Genomic DNA, 15934 nt, shown 5'->3' with positions numbered 1-15934 from the left:
CATACTCCATCCTTCTTTGCAACTGGCCAACCTTTAAGGGCCCAAACCCTTTCACTGGTCTTCGCTGCCCACATACATTTTGACTCAAGAATGGATTTTCTCCTTAAAATCCCAGAGTGTATTCCTGTTTCTTTCTATAATTTATATCCCACCTTAATAGTGCCAGGCTGCCAGTGTTTATGTGGCATCCCTGGCTAGCTGCAGTGCAGTGTGGTGCTGTGGGCTGCATTAAAACTATACACCTGGAAAGCATCTGAAAGCTCATCTTGTCCAACCATCATACATACTTAAGAGCAGAAACCACAATGTCCTAAATGCCCCTAACAAATCCATCTATTTAACAGATGAAAAGAGCCAATGATCAAACCTTTCTAAATCTACCCTCTGCTGAATACATCCCTAACTGCATATTTTCCAGTTGGCAATACTTTTTTTTTGCTAGTTTCCTGTCCCCATTAATTCTGCCACACTTTGTAGTCTTGCCAGCTCTCCCCATACCTTCTTGTCTGGTTTCAAAAGCTGCCCTTTCATGTCCCTGCCTGTCTCACCTCTCATGCTCTTAACATCTTCTCTTAACATTTTTGGCTGGCTAAAACTTTTGTGTAACTCCCCCCCACCCCCTATGCCTCATTTGTGCTCTATTTAGCAATTCAAAAGCCCTAAAAGGAAACTTGCTTCTCCCCATTAAGAAAATGGTGAATACTTTGAGGAGGAAGTAAAGAATTTAAAGCCACAAATACCCTTTTGAGGTGGTTGAAATCAGAGTATGGAACTTTGATGGGGTGAAACTGCCCTTCAGAGCAGGCCATTTTGCATGGCAGCAGGAATCAGGGAAAATTCAGATGACCCTTCTGTAAAATCTGAGCAAGTTGGTTGAGTGGTGGTGTGGTTAGGCATGACCCCTGGCACATCAAGAAACAGAGTAACTTCTGTTATGTACTAAGCTTGGATCCTAGAATAGGCAGGTAGGATCCTAGAATGCAACAACCTGATTGGCCTGCAGGAGCAGCCCAATCAGGCCCCAGGAGGAAGTCAATCAGCCTATTAGGCAAGAAGAATCTTAGAATGCAACAACTGATTGGCCTGCATAGGGGATGCATTGTGCCCACATACAGCTAAGTTCCACTGGCAAAGGCCACACATTCTGCTCCAACCATTCTTACTGTCTTACACTCATGAGCAATTTTGCCTTGCAGGAGCACAGCCCAGATGACTGGAGCAGAACAAGCAGAAACCCACTATAGGAGGAAGGGATGAGTATGACCAGTCACTGCAGACAGCCCCTCTCCCAGAGAAGGGAGGCTGAGATATGTCCTCTGGCTGGAACACTCAGCCGTCACTGCGCACTCTTCCTTCTCACCTCTTCATTTGATGCACTGGTGCATCCAGCTTCAGGAACTTGCTTTTCCAGACGACTATAGTTGTTCATCTCTCTTTCTCTCTCTGTTCTCAATGGATGACACCCAGCAGATACAGCTGATGAGAACAAGAAACTGTTCCATGTAGATGATGGAGGCCTCACCAGCAGTGGCCAGATGAAGCCTGCAGTTCTCCAAGAAGTTGTCAACCTATATACAGAAAAGGCTCTTAAATCTTGGCATATTCCAGGACAGACAGCTCAGGAGAACAGACTCCCTTGGTGAAGCTTCTGCTGGGTGCAAGTCATGTACTCCATGTCCATTTCACTATTGTCTTGGTCCTTTCCAGCCACTATCAGGGAGTGTGTACCATGATTTCCCCTTGATGTATTTGAACCAGTCACCTTGGGAGCATATGTGCATTAATTTATGTCTCTTCATATAATTATGGTTGGCAGGAAAGGGTAGGGGGTAACCAGAAACTGATTTGAACCAGCAACCCTTCAAGCAAGTTTGCATGTTCGTGTCCACTTTGCAGACCCCACCAGAGTTCCCTTGCATGCTGCTGCCGCCGCCTTCTGAACCTCTTTGCTTGGGATTTCATCATCCTGAACAGAATTATGGGGTTGGAAGGGACCTCAAAAGCCATGTAGTGAGTCTGGGAAATGTGTTGCTTCAGTTTCTCTGATAGCTGTCATCCACAAATACGGCTACTCCACTGTTTGTCCCAGATTCCAAATCTGTTATAACTCAATCACTACATGTCTCAGTGTAGGTTCTCAGGGGATCCCCTTTGCACAAAAAGTGGTTCCAAAAAGTGTATCCAGTCCTGTGATTGCTAGCCCACATACTGTTATATTAAAAGGATCAAGGGAACTAGGTTTACTGTATGCAGTATGTATATCTTGTAGCCAGATATGCACACTTAGTTTAGTTAGTACAAAACAACGTGAGGAATGGCTTTGAACCCCTCCCCACCTTCCCAATTCACTACAGCTCCATTAGTTGGCCTATGTAAGTCACATTTCCACTGTCTGTCAATACCTGTCATTTCCCCCTTAATTCCTCTATAGATCCTGACACCAGCAATTTAGTATTCTATTTATAGATCATGGTGTCAAATTGTGCGAGTAGCTCATAGTTCTACAACTGTAGAAGTGGATCCTGTTTTTGCAGCTGTGTTGCATTCTTCTAGCAATTCTGCATCAGGGAAACTGAGTGGCACACTAAAGTAAAATATATCTCCTAGTTTTGAGATTATTTTACCTGCTTTTAGTTTCTAGAGGGATTATATTGTACAGAGCCTTCGAACCCTTGATAACCCCTATAAGGAAATAGTGCAGTCAAGTGCTGCATATGCATATTACATAATGTTAAGATACTTTAGTCACATGGGAGCTTTCATCCACCATCAATTCTAAGCCTCCAACTCAAGTTATGCACTTTCCATTGGGGTAATGAGTAAATGGCTGTTTATTGTGGACTCTGTGCTGCTTATGCATCTGGGTATTCCACATGACACCTTCCTCTTAAAAATCCCACCCCGTATTATTTTCTGCAGAAAATTGGATAAATAAAAAAACCCTGTGGAAATGGTAACTCTGGATTAAAATAGGAGAGGGGAGAGAGAATGAGATGGCATTTGATAGGGCTGTCATGAAAATGCTATGAAAAACTTGTATGCATGAACAGCACCAAGTCCACAATAAAGTGCCAATGTGGAAGTGCCCAATATATCCCATTATGGTTGTGCAATGGAGCTATATATACATCTCTCAATTATCCATAGGACATACAGTGGATTTTTTTTTGCTGGCAAGTGTAATATGCTGTAAGTCCTTTCAAATGAGACTTAAAAAAAAACCTCTCTCAATGTCACCTTCCTGGCTTCTTTTATTCTTGAGGAGCTAGCAAGGCTTCCTGGAGCATCCTGGAGCATTGTTTCAAATTTATCATCCTTCCCAACCCTTGCAATCACACTGGGAGGAAATTATCACTTAATATCAGGTCCAGCATCAACTGATGGTACCCTTGAGCTGAGGGTCCATCAGTGCTGACATCTGCTGTGGACTGGGACCCACCTGATCATGAGTGACTGAAACCTTAGTTTTTCACAGTGCTGAAAATAAGGTCAGAGCATATGGGGACATTTTAAATGGCACTGCTATTGCCATTAAGCCCACAGGGGAGGGTTGCCACTTTGCCACGGGCCCTTGAACTTAGAGTCATCAGTCCTATCTCATCCAACTCAACAAAGACAATTCTGTAATTATGCTAAACCAAATCCAAAGAGATTATGTCAGCTACGTGTAACATGATCTCAGGAATGTTTTAAGTTCAACTCTATTCAGTGGGACCTTCTTCAAAGTACATGAACATAGGATTGAAGCCTTGGTAGTTCTCAGCAATTCATCTACCTATAGGCTCAATTAAGAGATACAGTGGTACCTCGCAAGATGAAATTAATTCGTTCCACGAGTCGTTTCGTGTTGCGATAATTTCGTCTTGCAAAGCACGGTTTCCCATAGGAATGCATTGAAATTTAATTCATGCGTTCCTATGGGGGGAGCGCAAAAAAGGCGCTGACTCACCCACCATGGCCAGAAGTTTTTCAGGGGGAAGCTCCCTCCCTCCTTCCCCAGTAGCCGGACCCTTGCGCCCAACCAGACAGCCAGCCCGTTCGCGCACAGGCAGGCAGGCTTAAGGTGAGTGAGGGGGGGATCCGGGATGGCGGCGGCGGAAGCGCAAGGCGGACGGGATCTCGGTCTGGCTTTCTCCTCGCAGCGCCCTGCTTCGTCTTGCGAAGTTTTCTATGGCACGGCCATAGAAAACTTTGTCTTGTGAGTCTGCCAAAAAAAATCACAAAACGTTTTCGTTTTGCCATTTTTTCGTGCCGCGAGGCGTTTGCCTAGCGAGGTACCACTGTATGTAGAATGAAGCATCCATTAGAGCAGGGAACATGTGTGTGTCTCCCCAGATGTTGTTGGGCTACGGCTTTGAGCATTTTTGACTACTGGCCATGCTGACTGAGGCTGATGGGAGTTGGAATCCTGCAACATCTGGAAGGTACCAAGTTCCCCATCCTTGCCATCACAGGCATCCTTGCATTACAGATCTTCTAAGGACAGGAGAAGATACTAGCTGAGAGGTAGAGCACAAAAGGCCTCATCTATGGTTATTGGAGCCTCTGGCTGAATGACCTCAGCTCATAAGGCGAGCTCTTGAGAGAGCCACTACCAGTCAAGAGTAACAGACAATATTGGGCTCAAGGGCCTGCCTCAGCATACTTGCTTTGTAAGTACTATACATATTTCAGTACCTGAAATGTAGTCTCAGGTGTTTAGCAGTGAGGCGTGTTTCACTTCAGTCATAGTTCAGATTTTGTTTTGCAGTGTTCACAGAGTGTGGAGGACATGGGCTTGCTTTTTGTTTGCCATTTTTAATTTCAAAAAGGATTACCCACCCCACCCATTCCCAACACCTATGTCTAAACCAGTCTGGCACATAGATTACTTTAAGCCTTATACATGATATCAAAATAGTGATTAAATACATAACAGAACAAGTGCTTTTCACTTCAGGACAAACTAAAAAGCAAACTTCTCCGACAGCTTTGCCAGTATCTTAATGACAAATCAAAACTGGGTTGTCATTTCTTTTTGCTTTTCAGTGCAGGCTGCTCACTCAATGACAATTTGGGGCTTTCAGATCCAAACATAGTACAGTACCTACTCCTGTATGCACACATATGTGTGTGTGTACACACACAGACACAGCCTTTTGTGTATGCAAATGATTGGATTCGAAGTCATAAACTCTACTTCTGCATATAAAACCCAAATGAACTTTGTTATGGACACTTTGCAGCTTATGGCCAACCAGCTTTGAATGCCAGCAAAATGTACCATCTCCAAAACTGTTCCAGTCAAAGTGAAGTAGGCTTGCTGAACTCATCATCTGTACCTGCAAGTATCAGTATTCAAGTTGGGAATGTAAGTGAGCTGCATGCACAGAATGAATAAACACAGAAACGTGAAAGGTGCAATCAAATTTAGGGCAGCTAAGATTTAACATATACAAATTAGTCCATAGAAACATGTTCTTCTTTATGTTCCTCAAGCAAAGCCAAATTTCTCAATGTTTCCCTTCCAAGAAATGTTTTCAGAATATCAGTGATGTATGTTGTCTGAAAAGCAGCATCAACCATATGTAACCTATGAACTTTTAAAGTTTGGGCTTAGAATTCCAAACACCTCTATGCTAGGATTTGTATGTACCTATGAATTAGCACTTGAATATAACCATGAAGAAAAGAATAGGGCAGGGGTGGGAGATGGCAGTTGAGACCTACCCTTCCTGTAGGTGGGTGGAGAAAGAGGTTGATTGTCATGAATCTAGACATCATTTAGATGCAAGTCTACTACTGTGGGGTGCAGTTGGGATGGGATGTGAGTTGGGAGCCTTCTGCGTTTCTCTTCCCGCTAAGGTTGGTTTTGCAACTGAAAAAATGCTGTGACACATTGATAGTTAAGAGGAAGAAGGGAAGCTTAAATGTAAGTAAAGCAATAAAATAAAATAAAATCTCAAACATTAAGATGTCCAGAACAACCATTATAGGGAATCAAAACCTGCAATCCTAGAGTATTTTTGGATTCACGTACACTAACCAAGAAAAATGAACCCACGGGGTGCATTTTGTGTTCTCTAAAAATCCTGTTGCACTGCGCATTCATTTTTTAGATTTCTGGGCTCCCAAGCTGTTATTTCTCAGTATCACAACTTTATTGTGACTAATGACAGACTCTTGTGAACTTAAGTGGGCTTCTGATCAGGCATCAGAGTTCTTTCATAACTCAGTGAGAATCTTAGTGATGACACAGAATATGGTGCTAATGAAAGTGAGATGCAGACACCGATGGATATTTATGCCTTCAAAATGAAATGGTTAGGAAAGCTGCATGTCTTCAACTGTAAAATGTCCCAACAGGCAACAACACAAATCTGTCCATGTGTGTTAATTGTGTAGCATCACATTCTATTCCAGGTGTTGGCTACAAGGCATTTGAAACTGCCATTATAGTGAACTGTGTCAGCTAGGGTTAGAATGGAAGAGAAGAAACATTGGTACTCCTTGGTATGCTCTGATGTGTTCTCATCACAGATGGATGGTAATTTTATTCATCACCCAGTCCCTTCACAATCGCAGCAAGTGCCAAGAGAGAGAGAGAGAGAGAGAGAGAGAGAGAGAGAGAGAGAGAGAGAGAGAGAGAGAGAGAGAGAGAGAGAGACCAGGCCAGCCACAGAACAAGCAGAGCATCTTAGAGCAGATTGCCAGACAGCTGCCTAATAAGAGCAGGCTCCAGTTATGCCTTCGGCAATTCAATTCTTTGGGAAGAAGTGGACATGTGAAAGATTGCCTGAAGCAGCCTGGGAAACATTAGCGGGCAGGTCTCTCAAATACTGTGACAATCCCTCTATTGATTGTCCCAAGGGATGGTGGCATACAACACCAGAGCTTGTTATGATTCTGGACTCATATCTGAAATTATTTGTCTGCAAAATGCTGGATGTTCACAAAGATGACAACTAAGAGCTTGTAGAATCCGTTAAGGGAAGAGGTGGGCTTCAGAGGAAAGAGACACTAGGTCATGTGCTCGCTTCTGGAGAAACTCAGGCAACTCTTACACAAAGCATTGTTTCATTGAGAATTTTGACAAAAGGAGACTATAGGTGAAAGTATATGTACGGATGGCTTCTCCTGTTCATGGTTCAGATCATGGCAAGTTACTCAATGTGCTCCTCTCACTAGCTTGAATCTGTACTGGAATATTTAAAGCACAGTTAATGGGAAGATGTCATTTTTTACCCTTCAACTATAATTACCATTACCAACTCAACTCTTAGGAGGAGAAACAAAATAAATTAAAAAATTCCTTCCAGTAGCACCTTAGAGACCAACTAAGTTTTTCATTGGTATGAGCTTTCGTGTGCATGCATATGGAAAATGGGAAGACCACAGTATGAGGTCCAAATTAAACATGACACCATTCAATACATTGCAATTTCATTTATGGTGCCGTGTCTGTTCTGTCTCCGAGTCTGTGCACATAGGTCTATCCACAATGTGAGCAGACCCAGGCGCTCACAAGTGCACAAACCATCACACATACCCAAGGGTACTTGTGGACATATACACTCATTTGCATACAGATATACTCACACATAGAAATAGTATGAACAGATGCTCTATGGTGCGCGTTTGGAAGCCATGCTCAGCAATGGGCACAATAAAATCTACTGGGTGCTAAATTGGGATAGCTGGAATGATGCTCATTCAAGTAATTCCATGTACCACACTAACATCAACTGTGCAGTGCCAGTGAATGAAGTTAATATCCAGGAAGATGGGAAAGCTACCCGATAGCAAGTGTGAGACTGTTATACAGAATCCAGGCACAATGGGGATGGAACATATCCAGCTCCCCATATATTGAACATGTGTCTGCTTGCATTATCCCAACTAATTTCAGGGACAATGTAGCTAAAGTGGAATTACTGATTTGGATATCGTGGTAAATCAGGATTGGGGAAACATGAATGTAGAATTAAATACCAAGAAACAGTAAGCCAGAAGAGAAATATAAAGGTTATAGGCCACAGCAACAAGAGCACAAAGAAGAAAGGAAGGAATCAATGGTGATTGCTTGGAGGAGGGAGCTGAGCAGCCTTATGGACCACACAGCCCAAGGGAGAAGGTTCTAACACTGCATTCCATTGATTTCCCACCAGGCTGAGTCAATGCTCAGAAACAAAGAAGGTCTTGAAGGTGGCTGAACGTCGAACTTCTCTGCCCACTATATGGATCCAATTCCATTAAGAAACAGAGTGAGCCATTGATCCAAGACCTCCAAGAGAGGATGTAAGCAAGAGTTGTAAGAATATGGTGGGGAGGATTAGAACTTTCCAATATTTCACACACATACCCCAAATACACACACATATGCATTTCTTTCCTCCTGTGGCCTTGATGCCTTCCTTAATCCACCATGGAGCTCTGAGAATTCAGACTGTGTGACACGATCCTCATCAGTTGATTTCTCAGTACAAGACCTTCATTAGAGTGACAGCAGTAAAAAAATCTGGTACAGAGCCCTCAGCATGATTTTGATGGAGGCAGGTTTGACCCAACCCAGCATCCAGATATTATTACCAATGTAAAATGAAGATCCTCTTCATTTCATCCTTCTAAGGGATGTACTGCAACCTATAGAAATTCTTATCTTGCATTAAGGGTAGACTCTGTAACTTGTTTCTCTGTGCAGAAATTATTTGTTCCAGAAGAATATGCAGAAATTGTGTGAAGAATTAAAATATAAACTTCCAACACTGGCACACAACATTATGTCAAATCCACTATGGTTCCCACTATATCTGGGATATTACAGCAAATCTGTCACTTCACTGCATTGAACACAATAATATTCCATTCGATTCCTTCCACTGCATCATAGCATCTGAGAATCAGCACTGGAGAAAACATGGTTGTGTCATTTCTGTTGTATTGTTGCCCTGTTTTATTGCAATAGTACCCATTCTCCAAAATCTCCTTGCCGAGACTGCAGGAAGAGGACACCATTTATGTCTAGTGTGATGGCTAATCCTTTCACGTGGACTTTTTAAAAAATAAAAAAAATCTGAAGCTAGATAAGGAACTTCTCAAGTTCACTTCCTGGAGGCATAGCATAAAATGTTAACGGGTGCTACAGTTGTATGTGCATGATCATGCAATCTAAGAAAGAGAAGACAGTGAAAGTGGGTTGCACAGGAAAGTGAAGAAGAATAGGAAAGGGAGCAGAAGCAACATGTGAATGTTTGGGATCATGATAACCCTGCTCAGAAACTTAAACCTTTGAAAGGGAAGGTGTTAATTGCATTACTGATCAAGAAAACTCAGGCATCCGTTTATGGGTTAAAGGTTTGCACTACAATTTTCAATTTCAAATGTAACTACTGCTCTTTGGTGTCAATAGATGTGGTGCCAATGAATGTGCGTGAGTTGCACAGAAACAGTCTGATTAGGGGGTAAATGGGAAGGAGCGCAGGAAGCAGTAAAGAGATGCAAGAGGGCAGTCTACACGCAAATGCATCTACTGGCTCATGAAGAGTGATCTCTGCATAGTTATGCACTGACTCCTATACACCCACATACTGAAATACACTGTGCTGTTCAACACTGAAGCTCCTCAGCACTACTTCACACCATCCCACTCCCAGTTTCCTGTTACAGCACACATCTTTAAGTCTGGCTACAGGAAAGTGGAAACCAGCTACAGTCCCCCTGGATATAACTGCTCTTCCTTTATAACACCCCAAATACTTGTCTGCAGACAAAGAGTAGGACAGGTCTCAACATAGATTAGTGACCGAAATCTTTTGGCTGGACAGAAAAGAAGCAAGAGAGATGATCAGTTTCTCTTTCCAATCCCCAAGAAACACGAGAAAAGAAATGACTTTATTCTTCGCCCCTTTCTTTCTCCAGGGCAATAGGCTCCTTGGTCCATTTGGCCTTGGCGGTGTCCTGGTCCTCAACAGAACCAAGGTCAGCCGACAGGCCTGCCATTCCATCACCATTGCCTTCTAAGTCCAGTTCCTCAAAGGATGAGCCACTAGCCCCTGACTCGCTGTAACTGTGCTCACTGCGATTGTCAACCTCATCTCGGCTGTGGCCAGACGTGAAGGGGGACAAGATGGAGGTAGCCACTGAAGTCTCTCTGCTGTTGGTTGTAGTCTCCAAGCTGACAGAGCTGTTCTCACTTAAGGTGTCGGCCCCTTTATGTAAAAGAAGAGCAAAGAGTTAATACTGGGGAAAGATTATAAACTCAGAACCATGAAGAAGCACCCACTACACATCTCCTCCCTTGCAGTTATTTGAACATACTTTGGATTCTTCAAGCAATAGGAATTTTTAAAAAACATGCAATTTCATCCCACCAAAAAGTATAGCACAAGGACATGGGGAGCGGTTTAAGAGTGTGATAAGCAGCATGAGCCTATACCAAGCTAAATGGATCCAGCAAGTGCATATATGATGTAGTCATTGACTGTATAATTGATTCATGTATCATATGTTATCTTACTAATTTAAGACCCTTGGGTTTGGCCAGAGACATAGTTTAGAAGATAAATCTATGGTGCAAAATAGCAATCCTGTGGTGTTCATTCCCACCAAAGCATTCAAGAAGGCAAAGCAAACAGAGATCGGCTTCTAGGCTTAGATGCTTGGCTGTCAAGATCCTTGAAGACCACCCAGATCAGCACACTGCAAAATTGGCAAACCAGTAGCTATTAAAGCAAGAATTGTTCAGGAAGGCAAATCATAATTTAACACATTAGAAAAAGAAACATTCAACAGCTTTCTAATTCATTGTTGTTCCAATATTCTGCTGATAGTAAACCAGTATTAACCCTTCTATCTTAAGGACTCTGTGTCTACAGTTACTTACCTGGATGACCTGAGAGAGTGACAAACTGTTCCTCCTAGTTGGGCAGAGATTTCATGAGCAAGGGGTGTCTCTGTGCAGTCGGTGACCCCCTTCCCCCATATCAGACTGGATTACTCCAGGGAAATAATCTTTTGACAGCTTAGGTCCTCTTAGGAAAGAAAACTGCATGATTGAATCTTATTAAATATATTTACTAGTAACTCAGGATGATTGAGTTTGTCTCACAGGAAAGTATGGATGAATTTTTAAGAAAAGAAAGAGGAGTAAGAGCTTTCTGATCTCCATTCAATAAAAAGGCAGCAAACCCCAGCCAAGTTTAGTAGTAACTTATCACAAGTTAGTACAGAAACTGTAGCTACAAAATTGGAATGCAACTGCAAAATAGTATAGGCATGGTGCCCATGATTTGGATCACACCGTTTTTTCCCTTCTCAACAGAATGACCTGAGAACATTTGCATAACACCGTGGCCCGACATAAAATTGAGCTCTAAATGTATTCTTTGCTTGAAATGCAAAAACAATGTGTGTTGGAATATCTGGAACATATTGGAAGATGCCTTTACCAGGAAACATTGGTAAACCTACTTTCACATACTCTCTTTGGTTAAACCAAAGAGCTTTAGAGAATGTTGACATGAGGAAAGTGCATTCAGATTGCCCTCTACTGGACAAAATGTGTCTCCTATCTTGCAATCCTGTCCCCTTACTGAAATGTCATGGCTTTCCTCTTAGGCTTAGAAGTACAGTAGAATACAAAGATTGTATGAAAGAACTTTGTTAACATTTCCCATTTTACCAGAGACTCCTTCTAGGGTTTCCTACAGCAGCAGTTAGTATGTAACTAAATATTGAAACTGAAACACAAAGAGAAGAGAGAGGAGGAATGGAATCACACAACAGCTGAAACTTGATAGACAGGTAGCCAAGGGCAAGCTTGCTATTAAAAGTCATAAAAACATGATTATATGCTCAGCTGTTTAAAAAAATGTATTGTGGAATTCCCCTCATAGCAACAGCAGCACTCCAGCAAGGGGCAAACCAAGGCACAAATGTAATGGATTAGAGTGAGTGGGTGGATGGGTGGTTCCCACTTTGCATGCTTCAACCATTCTTGGATTGGGGCAAGAGCTTCCAGTGGCAGCCAAGAATGCATTCATGTTTGCACAAGGCAAGCTGTGTCTTCTTGCATTTCATAAACTTACAGTTACCAGCTTACCCAGTAGGGACATAAAAATATCCCATGCATGCATATCTTACTGCCTGGTCACTCAAACTACAGAACTCATCTTCTGCAAAAGGTGGATCAGAGTCTCTCCCCCCACCCTTTTAAATTGCTATGTGGATATTTACCAAACAGATTTTACATGGATACTCCACAGTGAAGTATTTGTTTAAGCAGAATCAAGAAAAAAGGGAGCAGGGTGGTTTGCTTGAACCAAAGTCTCTTCCTAGTAACAATGTTTTGAACATGTGCTGTAGGAAAATGATCTTTGTGAGCTCCTTAAATTTAACAGGAGGCAGATACACACATAATATAAAGAGGTGGATAAACACCAGTTTGGAGGCTGATCACCCACCTCCGAAGCAAATTTTGGCAGAAAAAAAGAGTCAAATTAAAGTAGACACAGTGGAGCAGTGGAAAGACCCCTAACAGAAATACAAATCATCTGGATATCATCTCAACAAATCAATCATGTGATGGGTAGAGAAGGGTGATAAGCCCCTCCCCTCAACTGGTTTGTATGGATCAGGTGAGAAGGGAGTCTATGTGCCTGTTGTGTCCTCTGTATGTATGCATGCATATGATAGTGTGCATGTGAGAGTGTGATGTGGCCACACCTACTTTTGTCCATATTTGCTACTGGTATGTGACTCCAAGACACATTCTGGGTCCTCCAGAACCTTTCCTTCTCCCCCTCCTCTTTCCACTTTCAAATACCAGACCTTTATCCAGTCCTTAACATACTGGTGTAGAATACCATATAGATTTCTGCAGGATGTTGGTGCTTGTTAGCTATTCTTGTTTGATTCTCCCTTAGTGTTGCCTGGTTTGCAAATAAAAACCTCTTTATTGTTAAGAGAGTAAGTAACTGGCCTGGAAACTTGAGTGCTTTTAAAAGAGCACCTTTATTCTTCAGATGCTTTTTTAGCATTAGGTCCAGCTCTCCGCACTTCCACAAAGGCAGCACTAAAACCTGCCCCCTCCAGCACTTCTATCCCCAATCACGAGTGACGCATGAGGAACAACAAAGTTTGCATTTTGGGAACACAGTGTGCCGAAGGCTTTTGTGTGTGTGTGGTCAACAAACTTAAATATAACTCCAAAGGGGACATTAGATGTTTGATGGAAAGTTTCCCTCTCCTTTCACTGCAGTTTGTGAAGTGTAAGCACCCTTGGTGATGGTATTGCTCTTTAAGTGAAGTCCTGTTCTGTGATGCCCCTACACTGCAACGAACCCTGCTGTAAATACCCTGTTTCTCCAAAAATAAGATGTAGCCATAAAATAAGCAGTAGCAGGATTTTTAAGCATTCAAGGAATATAAGCCATACCCCAAAAATAAGACATAGTGATAGGCACAGTAGCAATGCCGGCCACGGCAGGAGGAGGAAAAAAATAACACATCCCCTGAAAATAAGCCATAGTGTTTTTTTTTGAGGAAAAATAAATATAAGGCAGTGTCTTATTTTCGGAGAAACACGGTAGTTTTGCTCTTCCTGCTAGAATCTGTGTGTCCAGACAATGGCAAGGTATACAAGGAAGTCCAAGCACATTTTTAAAAAACAGAGAAGGATGCATGCATATACAATGTCTTCTAAGGCCCCCTTTTAGCACAGTTGCATCTGATAGAGTCTCCATAGCACAGTGATGGCGAACCTATGACACGTGTGTCAGCACTGACACACATAGCCATTTTCGGTGACACGCGGCCGCATGCCGAGACCTCACTTCCGCCCAGCGGTGGAATGCCGTAGGCGACACATCTCTGGGGGCCTTGTGGACTTCCGGCAAGGCAAGATGGTGGTCGGCATGGAGTTGCGGAGCTCCTGAAAGTGACCAGCGCTGCAGGAGCTGCCGGATGGGCTCCCGAGCCACCGAAACTGCTGCCGCCACTGCCCGTACACTGGGGGCCACCAGTGCAGCAACTGGGGAGCTGCCGGACCCCACCCCCACCCCATGAACCTGATGGATTGCCTTGAGGCACTCCGGAGGCGGAAAAAGGAAGCCCCGGCCCCGCTGCCACCGCCCCCGCAGAAAGGAGGGAGAAAAGAAGGAAAAACAAGGCAAAGGAGAGAACAGGGGTCCTCTTGCTCCGTTGCCATCCCCGTCGCCCCCGCCTCAAGGGAGAGGAGGGGGACCTTGGAGGAGGGAGAAGAACCCCGACCTCGCTGCTGCTGCCACCGCCGCCACCTCGCCGCCATCCCGGGAAGAGAGAAGAGACACACAAGTAAGCTGAAAACCCTTCCCTGTTGCCCTGCCGCCGCGCAAGCATAGCCGAGTGAGGGGAGAGGTGGGCTGAAGAGGGCCACGAGGAGGCACAGGCCCAACCTGAGCCCACCTTCCCAGAACACCCGTTGGAGGAAGGCTTGAGCCCAGAGTCCCACTGGAAAAGACCCCTGGGTTTTGCCTTATTATTTTTCCCTTTTAAAATATTGTTTAATTTTTTTTAAAAAAATAATTCCCCCCTCTTCTTTTTCCTTTTTTAAAAAAGGGGAAACAATTATACATTTTTGTTATTCAAACTATAAAAATCACGAAATTATGTTTTTTTTCTCAAAGTGACACACCACCCGAATTCTGCTCGTTTTTTGGTGAATTTTGACACACCAAGCTCAAAAGGTTGCCCATCACTGCCATAGCACATGCTTCCTTGTGGAATATCCCATTCATCCATGGCATCTCCAGTTAAAGGTTTTTGGTAGTGGGACTGAGGAAAATTCCTATCTGACAGATTCTGTATCTCACAGAATTGTGAAGATGTGGTCACCAACCTCTTGTTGTTTGGATACCCATTGTAAAACCTTGTTGTAAAACCAGATAATCTTGTTGTCTTATCAACTATACTCTTCCATGGGTGTACCCAGGATCAAAGCTGGGGGGGCACACCAGCCACGCCCCCAGCCACCCGATTGCTGAAGGAGCTGCAACTTGGCGAGCCTGAGGCACGGCGGCGGAGCAGCCAGTCCAGAACAGCGCTCACCCCACTGCCAGTGCCATGCGCCCCTTCGGCTGGCATCGCACGGCGGTGCTGAATCAGCCCCGTGTCTGACTGGCCACTTGCTGCTCCCCCCAGCCCAGCCCAGCCCCTGCCCAGCAACTGGCGGGGGGGGGGGGAGAGGCACCTCCAGAACAAAGAAGCAGTAGCAACTTGTGCTGCCTCCTGCTCTGCCGCCTTCAAGACCCTGCTTCCCTTCGCCGGCCCTGCCGAGCAAGCTGAAAGCGGGGGCTCCCTGCCTCCCCCTCCAACAGGCCCGATCCTAATGGTTCCCCTTCCCAGGAGGTGGCAGTGGCAGCAGAGGCTTGTGCTGGTGGTAATAAAGGGCTCCTTTGTGTCTTGGGCGGAGGCAGCGTTTGGAAGCGCCTTTGGAGGGCTTGAAAAGCAGAGACTAGTTTGCCTGAAACACAGTCCCCTTTTCTCTCTTGCGGAATGAGAGCCTTTTAGAAAGCAAAAGGAGGAGGGAGAAAAGGCCTCTCAAGCTTTGCCTGCAAGGCTTCAGGAGGAAGATTTGGGGGCTAAACTAAATTTAGGGGTGCTGGGCCAATTTTTGCACCCTGGTGACGCAAATGCTAAAGACTTTAGTGTTGCAAAATGGCCAAAATGCACCTTTAAGAACCCAATATAAGTACAGTGGTGCCTCGCAAGACAAATTTAATTCGTTCCAGGACTTAATTTGTCCTACGAAAAATTCGTCTTGCGAGTCGCGGTTTCCCATAGGAATGCACTGAAACTTAATCAATGCGTTCCTATGGGCTCTGGGGGACTGGCGGCTTGGGGGCGGGGCTTCGGAGAAGGCGCAGAACTTCTCCGCAGCCCCATCTGATGCTGGCTGTGTGCGAGGCGTCGGGGGGGA

At 44.1% G+C, this 15934-nt stretch overlaps 1 protein-coding gene across 4 annotated transcripts in view; it reads right to left on the bottom strand.

Annotated features, from left to right (window-relative positions):
• Positions 1–4777: 4777 nt before the first annotated feature.
• Positions 4778–15934, bottom strand: part of TEX264 (testis expressed 264, ER-phagy receptor) — a 151718-nt gene continuing 140561 nt past the window's right edge. For 3 of the 4 annotated variants that reach the window (XM_060271521.2, XM_088662196.1, XM_060271522.2), the window contains exon 6: positions 6506–10187. In XM_060271521.2, the coding sequence (XP_060127504.1) occupies positions 9871–10187 (317 nt within the window). In that variant the 3' untranslated portion in view covers positions 6506–9870. Of the gene's footprint in view, positions 10188–15934 lie in introns of all 4 variants that reach the window. The other variant, XM_035106078.3, reaches the window with a different exon arrangement.

Source organism: Zootoca vivipara, chromosome 2 (assembly GCF_965207765.1).
Source record: "Zootoca vivipara chromosome 2, rZooViv2.hap1.1, whole genome shotgun sequence".
Lineage (NCBI taxonomy): Eukaryota > Metazoa > Chordata > Lepidosauria > Squamata > Lacertidae > Zootoca > Zootoca vivipara.
Note: the sequence above shows the minus strand (reverse complement) of the source record. Positions and strands in the feature narration are given on the sequence as shown.